Source organism: Danio rerio, chromosome 2, assembly GCF_049306965.1.
Source record: "Danio rerio strain Tuebingen ecotype United States chromosome 2, GRCz12tu, whole genome shotgun sequence".
NCBI classification, from domain to species: domain Eukaryota; kingdom Metazoa; phylum Chordata; class Actinopteri; order Cypriniformes; family Danionidae; genus Danio; species Danio rerio.
In genome coordinates this window covers 13250613-13275471 of record NC_133177.1, presented here as the reverse complement: position 1 = coordinate 13275471, position 24859 = coordinate 13250613, and the positions used below count along the sequence as shown (strand labels likewise).

At 36.5% G+C, this 24859-nt stretch overlaps 1 protein-coding gene across 1 annotated transcript; it reads right to left on the bottom strand.

Annotated features, from left to right (window-relative positions):
- Nucleotides 1–19219: 19219 nt before the first annotated feature.
- On the bottom strand, nt 19220–22217 carry LOC141377825 (uncharacterized). Its single transcript, XM_073923604.1, has 3 exons — nt 20301–22217; nt 20101–20193; nt 19220–19984 (listed from the first exon to the last, which is right to left on the bottom strand). Exons 1-3 carry the CDS (start codon nt 20346–20348, stop codon nt 19289–19291), a joined length of 837 nt encoding a protein of 278 aa, XP_073779705.1. The 5' UTR covers nt 20349–22217; the 3' UTR covers nt 19220–19288.
- Nucleotides 22218–24859: the final 2642 nt, after the last annotated feature.

Below are 24859 nucleotides of genomic sequence, written 5' to 3'. Positions count from 1 at the left end.
TAGCAGAATCAAAGCAAAAGTAATAAATCCATTACATGATTAAATAACCTGATTTAACAAGTGAAAAGGTTACAAACATTTACTTCCCTTGATAAATAATAGCTTATCCCTGCTCTTAACAAATGAATCATTTTCAAACTCAAAGCAGTGCAGTATTAAAAGAGAAACATTTGGAAACATGCCCAATATTTTTTAACAGCCTTAAATCAAAGTTTAATGTAAATTTTTTTCAGTTTTAAATTTTCCAGAGAACTATCCCATACAAAGGGAAAAATAAACTGAACTAAAAACACTTCATTTTTATTTATTTTTTTCAGACTCCACCTTTATTTGTTGTAAATATGCAACCTCTAGCCATAGAAACTACACATTTGATTGATGCATTTTCATTTTGAAGCAAAATAATAAACTATTAAAATATGAGAACTAAAAACACTGCATTTCTTTTGTATTATTTTTAACAGGAAAAATACCATTATGAAATTCACATAACTGTTAACATAATTAACATATAAAACACTCAGCAAGAATGTCCACTTTTGTGTATGTTTGTGTTTATTAACCACAAAACAATATTTAAGAAGTTGTAAACGCATTTCTTGTTTACTGACACCAGGTAGAATTACGTTTCCACCAACCAATAAAATTACAGGTGGGCGTGGCTGCATGTGCAGATCCGCCCCAGATGCTGCCCCATCCTGATCTGCAGGCTGCAGACAGGGGCTTCTCGTTGCCAGCAATCTACTGTTTTTTTTTTTTTTTTTACAGTCTAGCTCCATAGTTTAAATTAACATTATATTACTGTTAAAAATACATTTTTACACTGTGTTTACCTCTCACGTCTTTGACCCTTTAAACCCCTGAGCAAATACCTCAATTAATTGAACACTTCTGAGTGTCCACACTACTTAGGGTTCAAGAAACATGGAGCAAAGCTGAAGTAAATTAATTAATTAAGTGACTAATTAAAGAATAATTGAGGATTAGCGATGAACAAATGAAGAAATACTGAAGGGAAAAAACAAGAACAGAACATACAAAAAACTACAACTTCAGTCACAGCTTTAAAATGAAATAACCTGAAGTAAAACAAATGATTATATCATTAAAAATATCAGCGGACGTTTAAACAACTCTACAAACAGCATCACCAGCTACAATTATTAATAAAACATTTATTTTTGTATAACCTCTACTAAAGTTTTTCTGCAGATAAAAGTTAACATTTGAAGTCACCATTATGGAGAACAGAGATTGCTTAAGTTGGGCTCTTATCCCTGACACTTTCACCATTGATTTATTTTGGCTGCTGCAACTTTAAAGAATTTTGTATAAAAAGCTCTTTTGATGTGGCAAACAAGTCAAAAATCTGTATAACATCTGGCGATTCTCATATTGTTTTTAATAAGGCAGAACCTACTCTAATTTAATATAATTTTCTTCCTTATGCAATATTTAATTTATTGTTAAGTATAATATAACATACCTGTATGTGGCATTAAATTCTGGAAGTTTTTAAAGAATATTTTGATCAAAAACACTTTGTTCCATGATATAAGCTGCACTCAAAGAGACATCAAGAATCAGCGGATGAACCTCTGCAATGGTGACAATTAACAAAATTAACAGTTTAACTCACTAACAGGCTACTGAAAGTCTAAACATAAACAACAGCAGAATCAAATACGAAAATACAGAAACCGTAAGACCATTACACTACATAATCAATTAATGTGCAATGCATGCTGGGATATTTGTACTGTGCCACACCCAGCACAAAACATTTAAATTGTTTCCATTGTTGAGGTACAAGGACTGATTTATGAGGCTTGGGCGTGACAAACATTATTGAACAGTTTTAATATGTTATGTCTTATTTCTTTAATATTATTAGGTATTTTTTTTCTATTTCCACTTCTCATCGATAAATTTCTATCAGCAACTAAGCATAAAAAATATTGCATGAGACTAGTCATCCAGACAATTATCATAAAATTATTCAGAACAAATTTCAGACAATTAAATTTATCTACCAATCAACTTTTCTGCTTTTTCTTATAATCCAAATATTTAACAAACTCTGTGTTTCAGCAGCTGGAGAGTCTAAATTTACAAGTTTAAAGGTGAAGACCTCAACTAAACCAGTCCCTCCATTATGGTGACACAAAAAAACAAATAAAAAATCCTAAATTTCTGTTGTATATATATATATATATATATATATATATATATATATATATATATATATATATATATATATATATATATATATATATATATATAGCTTAAAGGGGCTAATAATTTAGTCCTTAAAATGTTTTTCAAAAAATTTAAAACTGCTTTTATTCTAGCCGAAATAAAACAAATAATACTTTCTCCAGAAGAAAAAACATCATCAGATATACTGTGAAAATGTCCTTGCTCTGCTAAACATCATTTGGTAAACATCTATTTGAAATATTTAAAATAGAAAAATATAAAAAATTAAAAAGGGGGCTAATAATTCCGACTTTAACTGTAACTAAGACCAGTATAGTCTATATAACTTTAAAAAAAAAAAAAGAATGTGTCAACGTGCAAATATCTGAAAAATGCATGCATTCACAAAGAATGTTTCAAGAACTTCCATAACATTCTATCTCTATAATGCGATATTTGGTTAAAGGGATAGTTTGCTCAAAAATGAAAAATAAGTCATCATTTATCTGTACCCATTGACTTCCGTTTGGTAACACGCTTTCAGCTTTTTTCAAAACATCTTTTTTTCATTCAAGAGAAGAAATTTGAAGAAATTAATAAAAGTTTGAAACCATTTGAGGGTAAGTAAATATTGAGTAAATCTACAATATTGGGTAAACTATCCTTTTAAATAGTTTTGGTTTAAAACTTTCTGCAAAGTTATTACTAACTTGCTTAGCCAGGGGGCAGTGTGACACTCTATTCTTCTTTTCTTTTTTTTCCCCCAGAGTGTGAAAGATCTTCATGTGCATAGCCACACATATGCAATCCTAAGGGGCATTATTCAGACATGATAGTTTTTATACTTGCATAAATTGTATTTTTATCCTGTTACCCCAACCCTATTCAAATCCAACCCTTGGCATAATAAAAACATACACACAGACTCAGAACTTCCCAGAACTCTTCGTCAGTTAAAATATATTGTATTTAAACAACGTTGTCAAATGCAATTATTGTTTTAAAATTGCCCAAATGCTTCATATGAAGTATATTTGAGAGAAAAGACCTCCTATCATGGAAACAACTATCTAGTATTATTAACTAAATATTGAGAAATCATGGAAACACAGCTATCTATTGTTATTAACGAAACATTGAAAAATCATGAAAACACAGCTATCTATTGTTACCTATCGTTACTAACTGTTGGAAATAGTTTGTAATTAAGCAATAGTAAATAGGATTTCATATTGCTTTTGTACACAGTGCAAGCATCAATAGAATTAATAGAAATATGAAATGTATTACATATTTTTAAAGTCTACTTTTTACCCAGTCTCAAAACGTAGGCATATGTAATAAAGAAACTGTCTTTAATCAGTTGATTGTGGTTGATGGTGTCACTGCATAACAGCACAGTAAGTTTAACCTTCAGATGTTATCAATCTCATAAAGTTCGCTCGTAGGAACACCAGAGGAGAGTATGCAGACACACAGTTCGTCTAGTAGATAGAGGATCTTAAATACTACATAACTGGAAGCATTTCTCTTGATCGGTGTGAAGGATCAGAAAGCATGTAATGAACATCCGTGGATGAGTATACAAGCATACAGTTCATCAGAATGATAGATCTACTAGTAAATTTTAACGGTCTAGGCGCAAAGTCTGAAGTGCAAGGTGCAAGAGCATTACGGGCGTGTCCCAATCCACTTTTGCTATTTCAAGGATGGGAAAATACGCTGTGCCCCGTTGCACATGGTCTAAGAGGGTTAAGCTTATCCTCTTAATGAGTTATAGGTGTGTTTTGAGAATAAACCAATCAGAGTCTTATCTCCCATTCCCTTTAAGAGTCAGTTGCATCACTCTATGGCCCATTTTCTATTTACATTGCAGACTTTGTAAGGGAAAAACCTGAACACTTCAAAACAGTTAAGAAAACAGTTAAACAGCATCTGCAGCAAGAGGATAATGAGCCTAATCCATTCAGCCTTTACTTTTACTTTCTTTCGTGGATAAGGAAACGGTGCTGTACGCTTTTTGTTTGTTAAGCGCAAAGATTTGTTTCAAAACTATTTCTAAATTCAGTTCTAATTTCCAGCAAATTAATAAATTAACAATAATAACGAAGTGTTGTCAAAAAACTGAGTTATATCCAAAGACATGTCCCATGCCCCATATCGTCCAAAACCTGACAGGTGGACAGATCTAAGCTTGTTTTTAATCATTCATTCATTTATTCATTTTCTTGTCAGCTTAGTCCCTTTATTAATCTGGGGTCACCACAGCGGAATGAACCGCCAACTTATCCAACAAGTGTTTACGCGGCGGATGCCCTTCCAGCCGCAACCCATCTCTGGGAAACATCGACACACACATTCACACACACACTCACATACACTACGGCTAATTTATCCAACCCAGTTCACATGTACCGCATGTATTTGGACTTGAACCCACGCGAATGCAACGAGAACATGCAAATTCTAGTGGTGGGCAAAGCGAGGCTTCGTGAAACACTGAAACAGTCGAAGCAAATGTGTCGAAGCTTCGAAACGTTTCGAAACCCCACTCTACAGTGACATCTAGTGGTCATTTTTTATGTATTGCACTGAAACAGCTTCAGCAAAGAACAGTTGAGCAAATTGAGGCATTAAATCCAACTTTGTATGTTTGATTTTTCAAGTAACATAGTACAGTGGTTTAGGTGTCAGACTTCCATGCAGGGTTAGTAGGTTGAAGCCAGGCTGTTGCAGTTTGTTTTTGAAATGCTTTAATACCAATTGGTAATGCTTTGCTCTTGTATCGTTTTGTTTCAACATTGGTCTGATATCCGAATAAACAGTTTGTGAATAAATATGTCTTGTTTTTGTCTTAAAACAGGGTTGTTGCTGGATCAAAAACGATGGCCTGAAGTTATCAAGAATTATTTATATTACTCATAAAATTTCCCATTTATTGTATTTTATTAATGTCTACCCAAACCCTAAACCCAACCATACTGTAAAAATATTTATTATTGTTTTACAGTGTTACAAAAATGATGCTAAAATGGCGTAACTGCAGCTGTATCCTATTTAGGCTACACAAAACAGAAACATGATTAAAATACATAAAACCATGATTTCAGAGTATTTGTACAAGTCGGGATTCGAACCCAAAACATCATGCAAAGCATAGAACCAATTAGCAAACACATAGTCCTTTAAGCCATATGAGACAGAGAATGTTTGATGACCTTGGCAGTCAAATGAGGATTCGCCAGGTCTCGAAACGTTTCTAAACTGATCGATGCTTTGAATCGCTTTAGTCACGTGACTAGGTGTTTCGAAACACTTTAGTCACGTGACTTGGGTGCTTCGGATCATGCTTCGGTGCAGTGTTTCGAAACAATTGCGCTTCGGGATCTCGACACTGTGTCGAAACATCAGTTTCACGTCAGCCATCCCTAGCAAATTCCACACAGAAAACGCAAACTGCTCGAAGGCTCGAACCAGCGACCCAGCGACCTTCTATGTCTATGTCCTCACATCACATTTCTTGCTCTGCCTGTTTTTGGTCTTGTGAGTACTCGTGCATGTAAAGCAGAAAGTCCCTGGACTTGGAACTTGCTTGTGCTTTCGAGACTCTGTAGAAAAAAAAAGAGCAAAAAAGTAAGCTTCAGATACAGGATGTTTTGAATATGAACATAAGGTTACTTATGTGAAGTGTACACAATAAATCAAATCTCAAAATACCTGGTCGTGTCCTTGGAGGAATGTGATCCCCCTCTGATCACAGTTGTGCTGACATGTCTCATTGTAATATCTTTGTAGCCCCCAGCGGGGACTGGGACCGGCCAGACTGTACCCACACTGCCCCAGCCTTGTTTCAATCTGCCGGAGACTCTACTAGCCCCCACCAACGACCCCTGCCCCCATGACAACCTTTCAGTAGTCATGATTAAATCAGCATACTATCATCTCAAAAACATTGCAAGAATTAGATGTTTAGTTTCCAGTGAGTAGACCTTGTTCATGCTGAGAGGTCACCGATCATGCGCAGTACAGGTTCTTTCTTTTGCTTGGTCATTTCAAACAGGATGATTATGGATAAAGAACCTACCGCGGTGGATAACGAAGGAAAAAAACAATCATACAGGTTTTTTTTGTTTTTATAATGTTATATTTTAAAGATTTTATTAGCAAAAACAGCTGACCTCGTTTTACTCTGTTTTACTTTCTCTGGGCTTTTGTACTTCCATGGTAAACCAAATAATAATGGTTGTGGTAAGATTAACCGTGTTTTTGTAGTTTAAAATATGGTATTCAGTAATGTTTAAACAAATACCACATTTTTCTTTATTAACTGTGGTTAATTTTTCATACATGAAACCCCTGAGATCAGGACAGGTTTCTGATGTTACTGTATATAAAAATGATCATACATAAAAACCCCTGAGATCAGGACAGGTATCTGACGTTAACTAATATAAAAGTGATCATACATGAAACCCCTGAGATCAGGACAGGTATCTGATGTTACTGTATATAAAAGTGATCATACATGAAATCCCTGAGATCAGGACAGGTATCTGATGTTACTGTATATAAAAGTGATCATAGATTAAACCCCTGAGATCAGGACAGGTATCTGATGTTAATGTATATAAAAGTGATCATACATGAACCCCCTGAGATCAGGACAGGTATCTGATGTTAATGTATATAAAAGTGATCATACATAAAACCCCTGGGATCAGGACAGGTATCTGATGTTAACTAATATAAAAGTGATCATACATGAAACCCCTGGGATCAGGACAGGTATCTGATGTTACTGTATATGATATATAAAGTATTTGACACAAAAGCCCTGGGATCGGAACAGGTATCTTAAGTTATAACAGTATTAATGTAATCTGAGAGGAATCTTAAGTTAATTTGTTTAATATAACAAACACTGACTTCACATGAAACACCTGCGATCAGGACAGCTATTTTAAAGTACTGCATATAAAAGGCATTGGACACGAAACCCCTGTGATTACGTACAGGTATCTGAATCAAACAGCTGTTTTCACAATCTGCGCATAATCCGTGACCTATGCAAATTCACAGATAGGCCACGCCCACCCGGTGACGTAGTAGCGGTTATGCTGTACTGAAACCCCTGGAAAAAAGTGCCTGCCGAAACTCACAGCGGTTTATCATAAACGTTTCATCTATAATTTTCACCGCAATTGACAGCAAGAACAACGCAGAAGAGCTGTCTGATTGACAAGCAGCACCCACATGTGTTCAAAAGAATCCAAATAGGTTGAATCTATGCAGCATTTTCTAAAGTAATACAAACTGTATTTAGCTTTTCGCTTGTACAGTGGCTCTGAACTGTCAAAATACTTCTAAAAAAGGCTTTTTTGGACATTACATCATTTATTCAAGAACATTTGAGTTGGTTTCACTCCTTAGCTTTTTCATTTTGTTTAAAATATATTCAACTTGCTTGTTAATTAAATCCCATTTTGTTATTTAACCCATTGTTTTTATGCAACAGTCAAGTTAATTTCCTATGAAGAAAAGAATAATTTATTTTTTGCATGCTGATTTATGTGAAATCGTGAATATAAGTCTATATAATCACCTTGCAATTTTGAAATTATAGCTTTTTTGCTTTGAGTATAGACTATTCAGTTCAAAAGAGCATTTCAATCTTTTATGACGTTTGCTGTATAAAAATATAACATTTTGAAATATTTATAACTATATATTGGATATCGGCTTCCAAGTCTGAAAAGAAATTGGTTATTGATATCGGCCAAAAAATCCATATCGGTGCATCACTTTTAAATTCAAATCAAGACTTAAAAGACATCTGCTTAGATGTGCCTTCGTTGGAAGAGCACTGTGCTATGTCCCACAGATTGCACTATTATGTCTTTCTTTTCTTTTTTCATTCTATTAAAACGTTTTTAACACATTTTAATCTGTTTTTATATTATTTGTATTATGTTCTTATACTTGTCTCTTTTTCCCCTTTTTTATGTAAAGCACTTTGAATTATCACTGTGTATGAAATGAGGTATATAAATACAATTGCCTTGAAAAGTCAAGCTAGCTCCCTGGTGAAAGCTAACCATCTCTCAACTGGAGCTTTGCAGTGTGGTGTTGACTGTACAGTTGTTTGACATTATAATGTCTGAGATGGATACAGAGTTTGGCAGTGTGAACTTTTTTTTAAGACAGCAAGGTGTTACTAGGTTACATTCATAACAAGAAGAGCAGGTTCCATGTATTTGTGAATAACCAAGTTTTAAGAATAGGGAAATCATGTACCCACAGCAATGGCATTTTGTTCCTAGTGAGCATAATCCAGCAGACCATGTGATAAGATCTGTACCTGCAGCCTGTCTAAAAGACACAACGTGGCTTACAATTGAATCAATCTTGTCAAGCCAGAACCAGAAATGCTTCTCCTCAGCAGACCCGTTTGATCTTGTTGATCCTGTGACTGATGTCCTGTGCAAAAATATTAGCATTTATCACCTTAATAAAGTAGTCAGTTGAACTCAAAGCACTTTGAATGCTTCACTAAGGCCCCATTTACACTGCCAGTTAAATGTGACCCAATTCCGATTTTTTGCTCATGTGTGACACAGATTGGATCTGTTCTATGACCATGTAAACACGAAAAAAACGCATGCAATCGGATATTCAGAGATCGGTTTCAGGCCTTCTTCATATTTTGAAATAAATCAGATATAGATTGGATATGTGACAATGCGACTGTCAAGTAAACAGGCAGATCGGATTTATTGAGGCATTTCGTTCTGTACATCATTAAACCTGCGACAATGTGGTGGTTTTCCGCGGTTTAATGACGTAGAAGGAAGAGCGTGTGTGGAGATACCGACGCGGTAAACATCATCAGAGGAAACACAGAGGAGGACAGTGGTCAGTCACCACAATTTGCTCCCTTTAGACCTGAGATCTTCGTATCCACAAATTCCTCTGAATGGTGGATGTAATAAATATGGCCGACCAGACACATCATTTTTTTGCTTTTTATTCCACAACCGAGCCAACTTTGCCCAGAGAAGACTCGAAACCTGATTCCAAGGTATTTACGACCCAAAAGGACTGTGCCATGCGGCATTGAACAAATGACGGTTTAGTACTTTTTAAGCTGCTTGTCTAAGACTGATGTTTTCATGTAAACTTTACTCTCTTTATGTTTAATCATGTTTTGCAAAGTTTCCCTTTCTCTTGTATTAATATTTTTAGTTTTAATACCCCTTCTTATAATGTTTAACTGTACCTAAGCTAAACAACCTCTTATACTGTTCAAGTTTGGACTTTTCGAAAAGCTTACTCGCTGTACAAATCGATCGTTGACATTTTATTTTAATATGAGTGCAACATATTAACGTTTTAAGAGACTTTAACATTTCTGTCTCGATTTGCATAAAATTTGCCTATGCAAATTCTTCTGCCTCGGACAAAGAGCAGTAAAATTATTATTCCAGGAAATTAACTTCTAATTGGTCAACTTTCCATGGAGGGTGGATCCGAACCCGCCCTATAAAGTTTAGGACCAAGCTAAACTGCCTTGCTCTCTTCGCACGCTCTCTGTTCAAACTCTCTTCGCACCCGCTCTGTTCAACCTCTCTCTCCCCATCTCTCTTTGAACCGTAACTTCAGGGCAACCCCCCTCTCTGCTCTGGAAACACCTTGTTTTGAAACCTACTTCAAACTCTCTGCAACTTCCTCACAAACCTAAGTATTGAAATCTTCAAGAAAGCAGGCGGAAACCCAGACGGAAAGGGTTAATCGCACCGTGCTCGGACATTTCACCGCCTAGAATCCTTTGGCTGCTTCAGCTTGAAACACCGACTTCCCCATTACAACCCTCATGAGAACAAAGGATCAGCCAACCAACCACGTGCTCAACACCGGGAGCTCGGACATCACGAACAGACCGCAAGTATCACCTTTCTCCCAACATCTAAACTGGTGTGAACTAAATTCAACCCTAAAGAGACAATAGAAGGGTTATATTGAATTTGATGATGTTTGGTTTGCTTGGTTTGTGCTTACAAACTCCAAGGTTTTCCCATCATTACACTTTCTCAACCTCTTACCTCACGTTGGTTACTCTTCCCTATGCTTGTATGAATGTGTGTTTGTGTTAGTTTCTGTTAGATTAGTCTATAAAGTTTCATTTTGTATAAAGAAAAGTGCCTATGTACATTAATGAATCTAATGTCTTAAACTTTGATCTTGTTACCCTGCTCAAACTTTAGTTTTTTTTTTTTTGCTGTAGTATAGCATCGCTGAACGATTCGTTTGTTTCGGATTGAAAGAGTCGATTCATTTGAAGCCCCGTTCAAATGAATCTTCCTCCCGCTAAGCTAGTCCGTTATATAATGGTCCAGAAGGTACGCGAGCATTGAAATCTGAATCATAACTCGCAACATTGTAACGGCGGGAAAGGCGCGGGAAGAATAACCTTGAGCTAATTTACTATAGTAATAATAGTGTAGATATGTGATCACTTTAATCTACATTATAATTTGTCACAGATTATTAATGTGGATATGCGTGCAAGTTAGGGCTGTAACGATACACCAAACCCACGATTCGGTTCGTACCACGATTTTTGACCCACGATTCGGTTCGTATCACGATTTTTTATTTTTTTTTTTTTTTGTGGGGTGGGAAAAAAAAGATTTTTAAAACTATTTTTAATTAAATAACATTTGAAAAATCTTTATAAACTAAACATCAAAGAACAATATTAACTATGCAAATTATTAACAATATAAATAGCCATATATAAAATAAATAAATAGCCAAAGCTATATCACTTCTGTTTTCTTTGTAACAAAATACTGTTGAAAAACAGAACTAAACTCCATTGTCTAGATGGTTCAAGCATGTTGAAAATTATTTTTCAATCAAGTTCTCTTACATAGAAAAAGTAAATTAAATAGCAACTAGGGATGCTCATCTCGTAAATTTTGTTAACCGACAAACGCTGCTCATTAATCGGTTATTAACGGTTAACTGGTCAGATTACTATTAATTTTATATTAAACAAATTGACGTGTCTATTTTGTGTCTGACACATTAAATATTGCATTTTAAAATACTGATTTTTATATGTTAGCATATTAATAGCGGAACAGAACAACAGAGCATCTTCACGCACCTGCAGTGTTTAGCACAGAAGAGCAGAATAATTTAAATAAAATGAATACAATAAATAGGACTGCCCTAGATTATTTTCACTTAAATAATTAATTTATATTACAAAACGAAAATACTGACTGATTCTTTTTAATAACCGGCATAGGCTTTTTTTTCCAATCATATGTTTTTTTCTTCTGTCAAATAAAAATCGCAGACTTCCTCAAATTGCCCGCTCCATGGAAAATATGCATTTATTTAATGCCCTGCTGTTATTATTATAATCACAAAACCTTTTACATTTTTAATAGAAATTATTATTTTAAAGATTATGTCCTGATATAGCCTATGGTTTCCTCTCTCTCTCCCTCGCGGTTCAAGTGCGCGCGCTGCGTGATGAAAAGACAGCAACAACTCGCGCATATGTAGACTTTTTGTAAACAGTTTTGTTGTTTAAATATGATATTGCATTAATCTGCGTACATGCTTTATAAGCTGTAAAATAAAAGGTAAAGCCTATTTGTTGCGTTTATTACGCAGATCCAGGTCAACATAAGCGCTGGTTAAGCATCAACAGGGGCCTCATGTACGAAGACTTGCGTGGAAATCTTACTAAAACATTGCGTACGCACAAAGCTGTAAATGTGCGTACGCAGAAAAAAATTCAGATGTATGAAACACTGCGTACGCCAAATCTCACGCATATTCTTTTGTACATCCAAATGAACGTGAAACTGAGCGCAACATGCACGAGCGCAAAACCCCTCCCTGCCTCCTCCCCCGTATGAATATGCTAATGACTATGCTAATGGCAAAACCCAACGAAAAAGCAATGGCAAAAGCAAGCAAAAAGAGAAACTTTGAACAGAATGTGAATTGGAGGTGCTGCTTTCGGAGGTAGACCGGAGAAAAGTGGTGTTATTTGCAAGTTTGTTCTCCGGAATTAACAACAAAAGAAAAAAAATAGAGTGGGAGAGTTTAGCTGATGCGGTTAACACAGTCGGGTCTGAACATCGCACTGAGTGCATTAAAAAAATAAATAGTGTGGTTTATAGGTGTAAAATGTTGCAGCACTTTTAACAGTCTCAGTGGCGCGCTCGTAAGACACATGTGATCATGTTTTGACACGTTCGAGCATGAACTCGGCTCGAATCCATCATCTGATGAACTCTTTCTTCTTTTTTTCCCCCGCTACATATCAGATTTTGCCTACTATTTATCACGAGAAAGACAAGTAGGAATCATCAATAAGTTTGTGCATCATATTTTATTTGCACATTTATTGAATGGAAATGTTTCTGATTCACAAATGCAAATTCATCTTCAGATAGTGTCTTTATAGCAATGTGCGTGTGGTAGATAGCTCAGATTACATTGGGAAAACAGGCGACCGCTGCAAATTGTGCTTTAATGTTTAGCTGCTCAACTGTATGGTATGGAAACCTTATTTACCTGCTAGATGAACCCGTCTCATACAGCTGCCATTGCAAGGCTCAGACACTTTGTAGAGAGGAATTTAACACAACTGCCTCTAGGAGTCACCAATGGAGAAAAAACAGACACGCACAAAAAATGTGCGTACGCCAGCCAGAAAGCTGCCGTGAAGCTGCGCACATTCCCACGCTCAGTTCATTGTTAGTAAATCCAAACGTGAACGATTCTGAGCGTGAAACCTGGCGTACGCAAAGTTTTTGTGCGTACGCAGCATTGATACATGAGGCCCCAGGTCTGTATCAAACAGCAATATTCTTCTTCCATTTTGCTTCTTTGGCAAAGGTGTCTGTAGGCACGGGTTATACGTTATCGTCCCGCAAATTAAGTATGCCTTGCAGTTAAACAAGGGGCGAAAACGAGGCGCACCTCACTGCCTTTATGTTGACAAGGAAAAAAGAAGAGGCGCAGTCCTCTTATGAAACGACTGAATCAGCTGGGTATCGATTGTGCAAACGTGTTGCTGTCTGTGTTGTTACAATTGAAATATTTATTACTATTGTGATATTCAAGATTTGTATATTCATACAGCTCTGGATAACTTAAAACAGCGATTAGACCTTCAGAGCTGCAATAATGCGTCCTGAAGTAAAGCGAAACGGCTATAAACTCCAGCAAGATAGAGTGATTGTATGCAGAGCCATATACCTTTATCTCTAAATAAAGTATAACTATAGAAACTGTGTTCATCTTAAATGAAAGCTTCGTCGTGTTTTCTGACCTCACGCATCGCGCACCTGTCAGTCAGCACTCTCAAAGGTTCAAACAGAAATCGCACAGCACGGTTACAGAAAAGTTTGCGCTGTTACCTGACATCTGGTGAACGCCCATCCCTCTCTGCGCAGCCACATTAACAGTGTGAGCAAATCATCGTATATGCGCTGAAAATCCGGCCGCTTTGACAGCATTGGCAATGTTTCTGGCGTTGTCCGTTGTCAAGCGGGGTTAAGTTGGTTTTGTTTTTGATATTTCTGACACATTCAGACGGTCCCTTACTAAGAGCTCCGTTCGAGCTCTCCCGGCTAAATATTGCCAGGGCTTAAATGGAGCAGTGCTCGTAATGTCGAACGAAAAAAAGTGTTAATTAGCTCAACTTTTGCAGGCACTCGTGATGTTATTGGAAAGGTAGTGACGGGGTGTGTTGCGATTCTCCCTTATCACACCGCGACACAGGATCGTAGATCTGAGTGTCGCGATTTCGATTTTATATCGTGTATCGTTACAGCCCTAGTGCAAGTTAATCTACATTATTATTATAATTTGCTACATGTTTATTTGTGGAGAATAAACAAAGCATTAAATATGTATTTTTACACTGGAGATCATTATTAAAGCATACAATCCATTAGCGCAAGCTGCGATGACGGCCCTTTACCGCCTCAAAATCATTTTAAAGTTGGGCGAACTTCGTGTTGTAACTTTTGCTTTTTGTCGCTATTAATAAATTCACTGCGGGCTACACATAAAATAACTTTTTTCTCTCCAACAGGCAAAGGCTACATCTTCAACCACACACACACACACATATCAGAGCCATACCATTACATAAACTAGGTGGGTAAATCTGGACTGAACCATTCACTGTCTATACTACACTTCACATATTTTGCAGAGCTAAAAACAAGACAATTTCTTCCATTGTGGCTAGTCCCAAATAGCAGTTAGTAATCGGCCCGAGCTCGGCTCCACTTCGGCACCTCTAGCTCCGACTCGGCATCGGCGAGTGTTATCCAGGCCGAGTATGGCCTGCAGCTCGCTCATGCACATGCGTTTGTGATGCGGCTGTAAAGCACTGGCCCGAATCCTCGTAACCATATCTGGCCCGAGTCCAGGCCGATTTTGGCAAGGACTCTGCTTGTTAAACTGATGACAACCGATTACATTCTTATTTTTTCTAGTAATTTGTTAGCTCCACATTTAATGATAAGTTGAGAAAATATCCATGGTACGTCAGCAACAAAATAATAAGAATATTTTGTGTGGATGGTCGCAATGTTTAGACGCAAACAAAACAATATTATTTATAAATGGATAATACATATTATCATGGCATAGATGCTAGAACCCGCCTTTATGCATGTGCGACATCGTAAATTGTATGGCAAGTGTAAACGCATGAATTGGATATGGGTCACAATTAAAACAACGTGTAAACAGACAGGCAAACAAATCAGATATAGGCAACAAAGTGGAATTGGGCATCAAGACCTGACAGTGTAAACGGGGCCTTATTGGAGGGATATCTTTCATGCTATCGCAGGTCAAATACACATTGTAAGGACCAGTAAAGAACAGCTGGTCAAAGAAGGGAAAGACTGCAATAGATGGCATCATTGTACTATCATAGATTAACTAAACCAATTAAAGAATGTCATAATATGTGGAAGCTATGGAAGCTTTCACAAAGGAATTAAAATGCATCAAAGATAACAAAAATAGCAGTCCTTTCTTCACACTTACCCCCTCATAGATAAGAATGGCCTTAGGATAGTTGGTAGTCATTTGCCTTGAGGGAACACTGGATTTAATAAAAGCAATCCAGTCATCATTCCACGACTATGCCACATAGCATTCTTGATAGTGAGACAATACTAAATTTCAGACCATTGGTACTTGTTTCTATGAATTCAGAAGACCCTTTCATACTCAACTACACCACCTCCCCCCACATTACTTACTCATAAGTAAAGTCCTTGTCCACCAGGAAAGATTGATCATGCTGACCAGAAAGCAGGGGAAACAGATTTACAGTTTGGAAACTACTGTCATGAGTGGAGACCAAAGCAAGGGACAACAGAGACGAGGATCCAAGTGCAGGTAAAATAAGATTATGTTTAAGCAAAACAGGGACAAACATAAATGGCTGGTATAAAAAGGGCAATCCAAAAACGTGGTCAAAAATAGGTGGCAAAAAGGATCAAACAATAAACAAGGCTAAAGTAAAAAAAAAAAAAAGAAACAAGATGCTAGGACATGCAAAGTATGTACATCAATATCAACACTCAGTCCTAAACTGGTGTATGTGTAGTGTATAAATGGTCTGAATGATCAGTCATCACAAGTCTCAACTGTGTGTCTCATCAGTCGTGATGAGCAGCTGGTGTTTAACATGGCCATGGTTCCTAAACATGACATTTGTAGTTCATCACCGACCTGTCAGGAAGGATCACTGTTGATCATGACAACTACCTTCTGCGACAGGTGTAGAAAGCAATACCGGTCCACATTGCAACCTAGAAAGTAATGGCAAATAAAAAAAAAAAAAAACACATGAAGGACGGCAGTATAGTTCCAAGGCCAACTGTTTCCAAGTGAAGATGGAAAGGTACGAAAGGTGGAGATTAAGATCATGGACAAAGATGTGTCAAAAATATTCATTAGACCAGGGGTCACCAACCTATTGGAAACTGAGAGCTACTTCTTGGGTATCGTTTAATGTGAAGTTCTACCAGTTTGATACACACTTCCTAATAACAAATTTGCTCAATTATTATTAATAATTAATGATATTCATCTATGTGAAGACACTGATCATGTTAAGGATTTCTCACAATAGTTGTCAACATTGATTGAAAACAGATAAATATCAATAAGCAACACTTAATTTGTTTTTAAAGTTTTTTTAATATATAACTTAATGTCATTTTCAATTTTACACCAATGCAAGTGTGATTTAAAAAGAATACCTACAAAAAATATTAGATGAAGCTTAATGGTAGGTGGTGCTATGGTAAGCTAATATTTTTATAACAGGCCCACGGGCAACTCATGTGATCCTCGCGGGCTACCTGGTGCCCACGGGCACCATGTTGGTGACCCCTGCATTAGACCCACAACTGAAGTGGTGATGCTTATTTCTCCAGACCAGGGGTCACCAATCCTGGTCCTGGAGGGTCGGTGTCCCTGCAGGATTTAGCTCCAACTTACCTCAACACACCTGCCTGGATGTTTCAAGTATACATAGTTAGACCTTGATTAGCTTGTTCAGGTGTGTTTGATTAGGGTTGGAGCTAAAATCTGCAGGACACCGGCCCTCCAGGAACAAGTTTGGTGACCACTGCTCAAGACTAATACTAGGACATGTTTATCTTTCTAATTGTTTTAGTTGTGTGTTTAGTATCTTGTGATAGAAGACGCGTCATGTGTGATATCAGTTTAAGGGTGCTGGCTTCTTTAAGAGACACTTGTTGATGATGTCATCAGTATGGGCCTAGCATCAGTCTGTTGCATGCAGGAAAGCAACCTGCTACTGTGGATATCTTATCCTCAGCCATCTGCTACACGATGAAATCAAAAATACCAAATTTTGTCACTTAGTTGAACAAGAATTGTTTACCAGGAATAAAGACCCTTGCAGATATATGGGATGATAACAGCATGCTTGGTTTTAAGAGTATAGTTGCACCTTTTAATGTACTTGCATCATCTTTTTTTCTGTTTTTGCAATTACAGTAGGTGAGAGTTCAAAGTGACTATTACCGCCGTGTCATATACCGCCGCCGTTTGAAATAGGAGCCGCTTTGTTTTTTGTGTATGACCGCAGTTTGTGAATGAGCCGCCAGGGGGCGCAAAGGGACGGGATGCGAACAGACAGAAATAGCCCACACAGCAGCCTTAAATATGCTACTGTGCCTGTAAATGAGATTAAACAATAAGTCAAAGCATTATAATTCCTTTATTAATCATTTAAAAATTGTTAACACGCTTTATTGTTATTCTAAACTTTTTAAGTGCAAAGAGGATTATTTTTGAAAAATAGAATTGAAGAAGTTAAAGACAACTAATATGAAAGCACAAACATTCAGTACAAATATTCTAAGTATGCCTAAATTAAAAAATAAAGCAGTCTTTTAGCCTAAATGTAAAGCGATGTTCAGTGTTTGCTATTTTGGTAGGACTAACACAAGACCTTTTCATTTATGTTTTAATTTAGGTTTTTATTTACATTTTCGTTGTTGATTATATTTTACTATTTCATTTTATGTCACAATTATTGAACATAATAATAGACGAATAATGAAAAATAATCAAAATAGGCCTTATGTATTTAAGGACATGTGGTGAAACACTAAGAAACGGTCAGGCGCATGGTCTAAAGAGCTTAAGTTGAATGCTGCTTCATAAAATAATTTTGCCGCAGGACATATCTCGCAGGTTTATTTTTAATAGTTTTCAGTTAATTTTTTTGTTTCAAAACATCAATGTTCTATTTAAAGTTATCTTTAAAGTATAACTGTTGTTTTGTTTTTTTACTTAATGGCCCAGTATGTTTTGTATTTTAATTTCAATTTCAGTCACCTTGCATATGCATTTGAAATATAATTCGCGCATAAACGCGGAAAGAAGAAAAAACTGTCAAAGGTTAGAGCGAATTCATCAAAATTAGCTATATTAAAATACAGCATGTAAGTTAATACAGGCAGAGTGTGAACAAACTCAAGGTAAGGCTTAGATATGCGCTTGCCTTTTAATGAATTTAAAAAGATTTGCGGCCTTTTTATAGGCTACATGCTACTATGGTGTATAATGTTTCTTTTATTATTTTGTATTTTGTATGGTAAAGAACAATGCACTGTATGTTATTAATGTAAACTTAGGTTAAAAATTACCATTGATAAACGACCTACCTCAAGCAGATGACTTAAAGTACAATATAATAAAATAATGTTAACGTCAATGTTCTTCTTTAAAGTAAAATTGTTGTTTTGTTTTTTTATTTAATGGATCAGTATGTTTTGTATTTTAATTTTAATTTCAGTCACCTTACATACAGTATGCGTGTGAAACATAGGCTAATGCGCGCATAACCGCGAAAAAAAGAAGAAAAAGCTGACAGGTTTGGCCAGTGTGTTTTTGGTCTAATAAATGATAGTTTTTTTTACTTTAAAACTTTAAAACAGATTGCTATTTTTCTAATTACATATGATTTAATAACTTTGTATTTCAAAAATTTCTCTTGTTTGAATTTTTTTTACTGCACTTTTTAGGAAATATTTTAGTACATTAAAAAGTGTGGTTATAATGACATCTGACTGGCTAATCCAGCAAAAAAGTCACTAAAATGTAGTATTTAAATCTCATAGTTAAATAGAAACTTTGAGGCGTATAACTGCAAAAAGGTCCACTTGAGAAAAAAAGAACCATCCCTTTCACCAGGCTGGCTACGGGCCTCTTGTGTGCGCATGAGTCGATATGTTGCCTTTTTATAGTCTACATGCTACTATGATGTATAATAATGTTGTTATTGTTGTTTTGTCTGGTAACCTTAGGCTAAAACTTATAATTCATAAACGTGTTAGACATAAAGCATGAAAAAACACTTTAAAAACTATTTCTTTTGCGTATAATCGGGAAAAAAAACAGTCATACAGTTGGTTAAGGTGATATATTTATTCTGAGAAAAAAAGCAAATACAGATACAAAAATAACTGAATTTTTTTTTAAGTTGTCTCTAATACTGAAGACGTCGGTTTGCGCTAACAGAGGTTCGTGGGGACCGTAGAAATTCGTTCACTCTGTCCTTTATGCGTTTGCTGTCAGCGCTGGTCAGGTTAGGGAATCTCTTAATCACGCTGTCTCTAATGAACTGTTTTAGGTTCACGGGCAAAGCAACTTTGCCTCTCGAACCATCCCAGTTCGTTGTGGATGCCCACTCCGCGTAGCGCTGGTCTGGCACAACTGCACGAAACAGCAAGCAACCGTACTGATCTGGCCGTCCATGACTCTGAACCATAAGCATGTCAATGTGCTCTTGAGTGGGAGGGGAGAACAGTAAATCGGGATGGCAACTTGAATTTGGAGTCAGGCCAGCAGAGGTGACTTCGGACTGCTCCATATCCTCATTCCGGTTAACGGGTGTACGCATGGGGTCTTGTGTCCACTGAGCTTCCGTTGCTGCTGTTTGCGCTTCTTTCAGCTGAAGCACAGTGGTTGCATGAGTTTGAATCAGTTCCTTGTGACTGTTGTTTAAGTCTGCAAGGGCTGCTTTGCAGGCGTTCAGCTCTTTTCGCATAGCCTCCGTCTCTAGCACACCAGCCGCTAGCTGCTCTCTCAGTGCCTTAATAACGCAGTGCTTCTTCGGCTGACGATCCTTCGCCACAGCCGGGGGTGTAGTTTGTGGGTTGATCACACTTAACAGCGCATCGGCCTGTTGAGAGTCAACATAGTGTACTATTAAATTTTGCCACGTTTCGTTTGAACACAAATTTCCAAAAAAATAAGCCTTTTTTATTATACAGAAAATAAGGAAATAAATTAAATTACCGCTTTTTTGGAGACCATGCGCTTCTTCGTCTTCTTTGCTGTTTTCTTAGGTGTTGTCTTAGGTGTTGTCTCTCTGTTCTCAAACAAAGCCCTCTATAAATGAAGTAAGTTAAAATGATGTTAAAAAATGAAACGTAGGAAAACACAGTACAAATAATCATGAAGAAGATAACGGAAAGACAGAATGGTTTAATAATTACCCTTTTTGAGTTCCTGGTCCTCTTTCCGTAAAAAGATGAGCTGTTCATAATGACTTAATAGGTCACACAGAAGATTCATGCAGAAAATTCACGCAGAAGATTCACGCAGAAGATCAGCTAAGTTCTGCAGGGACTGTGGCACTTGCGGCCTTTATGGGATCATACAGGTTGTGAAATGTGGGTGGGGGGACTGCAAAGGTGTGAATCTTTGCCCATCATTTGGAAGAGACAATAGCCTTTACTGTATACAGTAGCCTACATTTATCATCCCTAATCCTTTAGCTTTAGATTTTTGTTGCTAAGTAGCAATAGGACAAATATTACAGCTATACGCAAATGTTTTCTAATAAAAAAAATATTTAAATAAAAATATAACAGAAAATAATGTTTTCCACATAGAAATAAATACCACTGCCTCCATGCCTTCTTCAACTCGGGCGGCTTCTTTGTAGTTTATTTATGACAACTAGCTTTGTTATAATGGTATTATTATTAGCAGTAATATTTATTACCTGCATATTTATATTTGTTATATTAAAAAAAAAAGCTTAGTTGTTTCCATCTGTCAGGTGTTTGGACCATATGGGGCATAGCTAAATTATATGTACAAAAAACAATACACAACAAATTAGTTTTGTAATATTAAATAGACCTATAAAGTATTTGGATACGAAGATATCAATCAAATCGTGCAAACAGTATTTTTCGGGAGAGTGAAACCACCAGAAACCTACCTTCTTTTCTGTAATCCAGTCCTGCTCAAACAAGTGTTTATGTTTATGTCTGACGTGGTTTAATTTAAAAAAAAGGAAATGTAGAGTTTTATTATAGCTGCTGAGCGCAAGGAAATAGAGGCTATAGCCTATTTTATTACTTATGTCCTGCAACACAACGGTTTCCTTGATAACCGAGTTATGCAACATCCTTAAATTGTTCTTTTAAATAAAGATAAATTACCTATCAAGTGTTTTAAAACTTAGGGAAAAATTATTATGATTAGGTTTCTCCTGAGCATTTGGGCAGAATGTTTGACGCGCGCTTGTTTTATTCATCCATTCACGTTGATGATCGTGTTAATGGATGACCGCACTTCAAAGTTCGGGCACAGTTTACAACATTGCTGCATAGCTACATATTAACACATTGCAGCACTTTAACAAATCGACTCATAATCGCTTAGCTATCATAAACTTTTGTGTTTCATTTATCGCTTTAATTACAGAGCATTTCAAGGTACTGCAATGAAACAGAACTGATGTATCTCGAACAGTAGGGTGATTGTAGTTGCAGGTACATTTAGTGACCATTTATTGACCAAAGACATCTTTTTTTCGGCTGTTAAAAAATTGTTACGTTACATTGTTACATTTTTGTGTTTATTATTTCCGATAATGTAATTCTTTAAATTATATTTTAATATGGCTCAGGCAAATAATTCCCTTTATTTCCGATAAGACCATACATTTTTGTCTGTTTTACAGTATTAATATGTGCATATGCTTTTTTTTTTTTTTTACATAATATTCGTTTAACAAGTATTTTAACACATCGAAAGTAATTAAATTACCTGCTGTTTGATTAAAACCTTTATGCAAAATGATTAAAAATTGACACATGACATGCATCGCTCTCGTGCCACGTTTTGATGATAAATTCGCATATAAGTGCTGCTTTGAATAGAATAAAACTATTAAAAAGCACATCGAACACTTTACTCACAAAATAAAACATTCATAAATGAGTTTATGGAAAACACCAATTGACGGGCTCTGCTTTCGGTTTTAAAAGAATCATGCAGCTTTTAAAAATATAATTTGCTGAAGTGGAATGACAGAAAAAAAAAAGATTAATCATATCGGGACTGTTAAAAGAGCATTCCTCTTTAATTCTTTAGACTCAGATACATCAGCTAGATTATGATTGACGGAGTCTCTCCTGCCTGCTTAGCAGCGCGTATCGCCGGTTATGAACGCGAAGGTGAAGAGAATGCACTAATTAGTTTCGGCTCATTCATTCATTTTCTTGTTGGCTTAGTCCCTTTATTGATTCTGAGTTTTTCATATTGTATTGCACTATTGGTAAGCACAACAGTGAACTGTAACAGTTTAAAATATCTTGTGTATGATTTTGACGTTCTTTTCCTTATCGAATTTAATTAATCGAGTCTGTGAAATTGAAATGAGTACAGTAACTTCACTTAACCTCTCGATATTGTTTAAGTGACACACCGCAGCACGCGTCACGGGAAGAGCGCGCGTTTAGAGAGAGCAAAGCGAAAGCAAGATTATGTGTGGATTTGTGTTGAAATATTGATGCAACAAAGTGCTTTCCACTCGTGTTTGAATTGTATTCATCCATTCACGTTGATGATCGTGTTAATGGATGACCGCACACTTCTAAGTTCATCGGGCACACAGTTTACAACCTTGCTGCATATTAACACATTGCAGCACATTAACAAATCGACTCATAATCGCTTAGCTATCATAACCTTTTGTTTCATTTATAGCTGTAATTACAGAACATTTCAACCAATTGTTGCAATAAAAAACTGATGCATGAACAGAACAAAGCACGGGCGGTCTGTTTAAAACGGCAACACTGGCAGTGAGCTTGGAACGCAGACCGTGATAGAATTGAACATGACAAAGATTTCTCCAGAAACAAGCGACAACATCAGGTCTTTGTGGAGGGCAGGGCATTCTCTTGCTGACATCAGGGCTTTCCTGTTGCAGTCGGGTGTGCACGTCTCCAAGACCACTATAAGACGACACTATAGACGTCAAAGACCTGTAGGCCTTCCTAAAAAAACAACGGCAAGGAAAATTAACAGGTATTGTGTACTATCATCTTGTCAAATCAAGTATTTCAACAACGATGTAAAAATGTTGTTAATAAAATTATTGTATGTGTTTGTTTTATAGTACTGCACTTAAAATGATTGACGAAATACTACACGAGGACGATGAGCGATCTGCTAAAAAGATTCAGAGCGAGCTTCTGTCCAGAATACAGTTAAAAGCATCAGTCTGCACTATCAGAAAAACATTAAAACAACTCGGGTGGACCTATGGAAAAGACAGGTAAGCCGTTATTAACAATGTCATAATGATAAATATTTATTTATTAAACATTCAGCCATGCATCTCTTTATTTAGTCTATTTGCTTTATATGTGCTTACATGTCCTAAACTGTATATTTCTTAATAGGACAGACCCCATGATCCGTGACCACAACAAGGTTCTCCGTCTTACTCAAGTTCAGCAGTGGATGTCTGACCAGGAGACCTTTGACAACGTGATATTTTCAGATGAAACGACCGTGGCTTTGGAGCGTTTTGCACTGATGTGCTATCGGAAAAAGGGTCGCCATGTTGTGAAACCGAAAGCAAAGCATCCAGTAAAGCTTCATGTCTGGGGAGCCATATCCCGTCAGGGACCTGGACCGCTAGTTGTGTTTGAAGGTAAAATCTCTTCAATTTGACTGAATCCTTTCTTTGCAGTTTCTTTATGTATAACATTTTTTTTTCAGGAATTATGGACAGATGTTTTTACGAAGACAGCATAATAAAATCAAATCTGTCTCCATACGTAAAACAGCACTTTAAAGGACCACATCGCTTCTTCCAAGGTAGACACAGTATGTAGGCCTACTGTACTGTGTGTGTGTGTGCGTGTGTGTGTGTGATATTTTATGATTTACATTTGTTTCCGAATCTTAAACTTTCTAATGTGTTTTTTTTTTTTCAGACAACGACCCAAAACATACAGCAGCACGACATTGTATTGCTGCGGAGGGGATCAACTGGGTGAAAACCCCAGCTGAGTATGTTGTGTACTTCTTGTTAGGTTATTAGGGGAGAGTGGGGCACTTTTTGGTTTTGGTTAAATAATGAACAGAGTAATGGGGTTAGACAAACCATTTTTTTTAACTAACAAAACACAATCCTCTCCTACAAATGAGCAATGGCTGTATGATCGCCGGACCTATGGTTTCTGTGCAGTATTGCCAAAAGTGCCACGTGTAAAAATAATTTCCATTTACCCCACCTGCGGGGCAAGTTGTAACAGACAGGGGGTTAGTTGTAACACATGCTTAAAAGGGCAGATTACCTATAGCTCAATAAATTTTTTTTTATTCTACAGAGCACAGCATGTTTATTAATTTATTGTATTAACACATTTGGATGTTTTTTGCATTATTATCCATTATTTTACATTGCCTTTATTCGCAATATTAGCAATAAAATATTTTTTGTCTATCCAAAAAAAAAAAAAAAAAAAAAAAACAATCTATTACAAATAACCCCGCGTTACTTTGTGCCCCGCGCTCCCTTACAGCCTACTAAGTTAACTAAGTAATGAAGTGAATAAGAGACAAATTTGTCTAAATTGTTCATTTTTATTTGCAGATCACCAGATCTCAATCCCATCGAGCTGGTTTGGCATGCTCTGAAGGAATTCGTCCGACGTGAGGTCAAGCCAAAAAATAAAGATGAGCTTCTTAAAGCCATCGAAACATTCTGGCGGCATCGTTTGACAATAACTGTCTGCAACAG

Coding starts and splice junctions, on each gene's coding strand:
- LOC141377825 (XM_073923604.1), bottom strand. CDS start 20,348: ATGAACAGCTCATCTTTTTACGGAAAGAGGACCAGGAACTCAAAAAGG. Junction 20,194..20,300: donor GGACCAGGAACTCAAAAAGG/GTAATTATTAAA, acceptor CTTCATTTATAG/AGGGCTTTGTTTGAGAACAG. Junction 19,985..20,100: donor GCATGGTCTCCAAAAAAGCG/GTAATTTAATTT, acceptor GACTCTCAACAG/GCCGATGCGCTGTTAAGTGT.